The sequence below is a fragment of the Silene latifolia genome, chromosome 6 (assembly GCF_048544455.1).
Source record: "Silene latifolia isolate original U9 population chromosome 6, ASM4854445v1, whole genome shotgun sequence".
NCBI lineage: Eukaryota > Viridiplantae > Streptophyta > Magnoliopsida > Caryophyllales > Caryophyllaceae > Silene > Silene latifolia.
Window position 1 is genome coordinate 2,664,170 of NC_133531.1, and position 1,956 is coordinate 2,666,125.

General features: G+C 42.6%; 1 protein-coding gene across 1 annotated transcript; it reads right to left on the reverse strand.

Moving 5' to 3' along the window:
* Positions 1–264: 264 nt before the first annotated feature.
* On the reverse strand, positions 265–1,704 carry LOC141658465 (phospholipase A(1) DAD1, chloroplastic). The gene has a single exon (XM_074465411.1). It carries the CDS (start codon positions 1,688–1,690, stop codon positions 266–268), a length of 1,425 nt encoding a protein of 474 aa, XP_074321512.1. The 5' UTR covers positions 1,691–1,704; the 3' UTR covers position 265.
* Between the last annotated feature and the right edge of the window lie 252 nt (positions 1,705–1,956).

Below are 1,956 nucleotides of genomic sequence, written 5' to 3' on the forward strand. Positions count from 1 at the left end.
AAAAGGAATAACGATAATGGAAACAATATTGATACCCAATAACAAAAAAATGTACTAAAATTACTATACACATCTAACCATGATAACACTTGCATGCATGGCTAAAATTACGACACAAATACTTATATAAATCGGTTTATACTAATAGTTAAAAATTTTATATATGTACAATTTCAATAATGCTACTTATAATTTCAAAACAGTTTTGATTACGTACGCCTAAGCTAACATACATTTACAAAATTACAAAAATTTTGTACGTAAATTACACAGTAATTGGAGGACTAGTTGGCAGATTTTGAACGTCTAGTCTTTTTCTTCTAAGAGATGCTCTAATTGGGCAATTAGAAGTAACGCCTTCCGCTACCAATTGAAGATACGTTTTAAGGTCATGGCATTTTGCCAAGTTCATATTACTCAAGTAATGAGGTACGTGTTCCGGCTCCGGCATTGTTAGCCGGAGCTCGTGACCTACCTCCGCGTATACCCATTGCGGATCTTGAACCCGTTTTTGCATCCAATTCGGCCATAGCTTTGCTAATGGTCGCAGTTTTTCGTTATTACTATTGTTACTTTTATTAGTAGCATCAGTAGTGCTACCAGTGGTAGTGCTGTTAATTTCATTGTTATCAGTGACGAAGCCAGGAACTTTGGTGATAAGGTCATTTGGGTTCACTATTCTTAGGACTTTAGTCCCTTGTTTCTCAATGGTAGACCGGAAACTACGGTTTCCCACCCGGGGCCCACCAAATGACATAACCGTCACCAGTGGGGCCCGGGAAAAGGTAGTTTTAATGTCGTGGGCCGCCAGTGTAGCAAGGGCGGCCCCGAGACTGTGACCAGTGATGGTGAAGCTTAGTTGTTCGTCCGGATAGAGATTGAGGATTCTTTGTATTTCTGAACGTAATGTATCTTGTAAGCTAGGCTGTGTTTCACTCCCTGAAGTGTATAGGCTCAAGAACCCACTTTCCACCATTGGGGCGCCACCTCGGTCCGATGATGGGACAACATTGTTGTCCCATGGGATCGGGGTGAGAGTGGCACGTAGGTTCTCGAGCCACTCAAGGCATGTGGCGGTCCCACGCAAGGCAATGACGACATCTCGACGGCCTAGCCGATCAATCACTGCCTTGTTGTGGCAGACCGCCACATACCCAATCCAGCTGGACTGCGTTGTCGCAGACCAGCTGGATTTTGCCCAGTCAGGGACCTGTATCCCTGACGAAGCCCGCAGGTTACAGGTTGCCCTGTACCCTGTACTGGGAAACCCACACTCCTCCAACAATTCCTTCTTCGGGTACTTGCACGACCCGTAAGACTCTGAGGACGGGTCAAAGTTGAAAGCCCTATACGCGGCCTCAACAAATGACCCGTAACGAATAATCTCCGTCCGAAGATTATCGTCAAGCGGGTCAAGCAACCCGGCCCAATCCTCCACCCCCATGTACTCCATCCACCGGTCAGCAATCCGAGACGGTCCTGGCCCGTGGCCCGTGAAAACGGGTTCAATGAAGGATTCCCATTTTTTAGGAGAAATATTTTGTGAGTATGGTTGTGTAGTAGTGGTACGAGTATAGTTTACTTGTGGTGTAAGGTTGCAATTACAATTATGCTTTTGTTTCACGTGTGGTGGTGCGTTTAAAAAGCTAGGGATGTTATATATTTTATGAGGCTTTAAGGATAGCCTCATTTTATTTTATATAAAAAATAATAAATTAAATATATAATATAAGTTGTATGGTACGTAGGAGAATGAAATATGAATGATATTTTAATGTGAAATTACGTTATGTTTTTATAGGACTCATGGTTTAGCTTTATATAGGTGAAAGTAGTGAAGGTGGAGGGGTCATCATACAAAAAGTGAACGAGAGATATTCACCGAGTAAATTTATTTTGTTGAATGTGTGATTGGGCGGAGTAAACCTTGTTTTCGTAAAGTCAACAGGATTATTG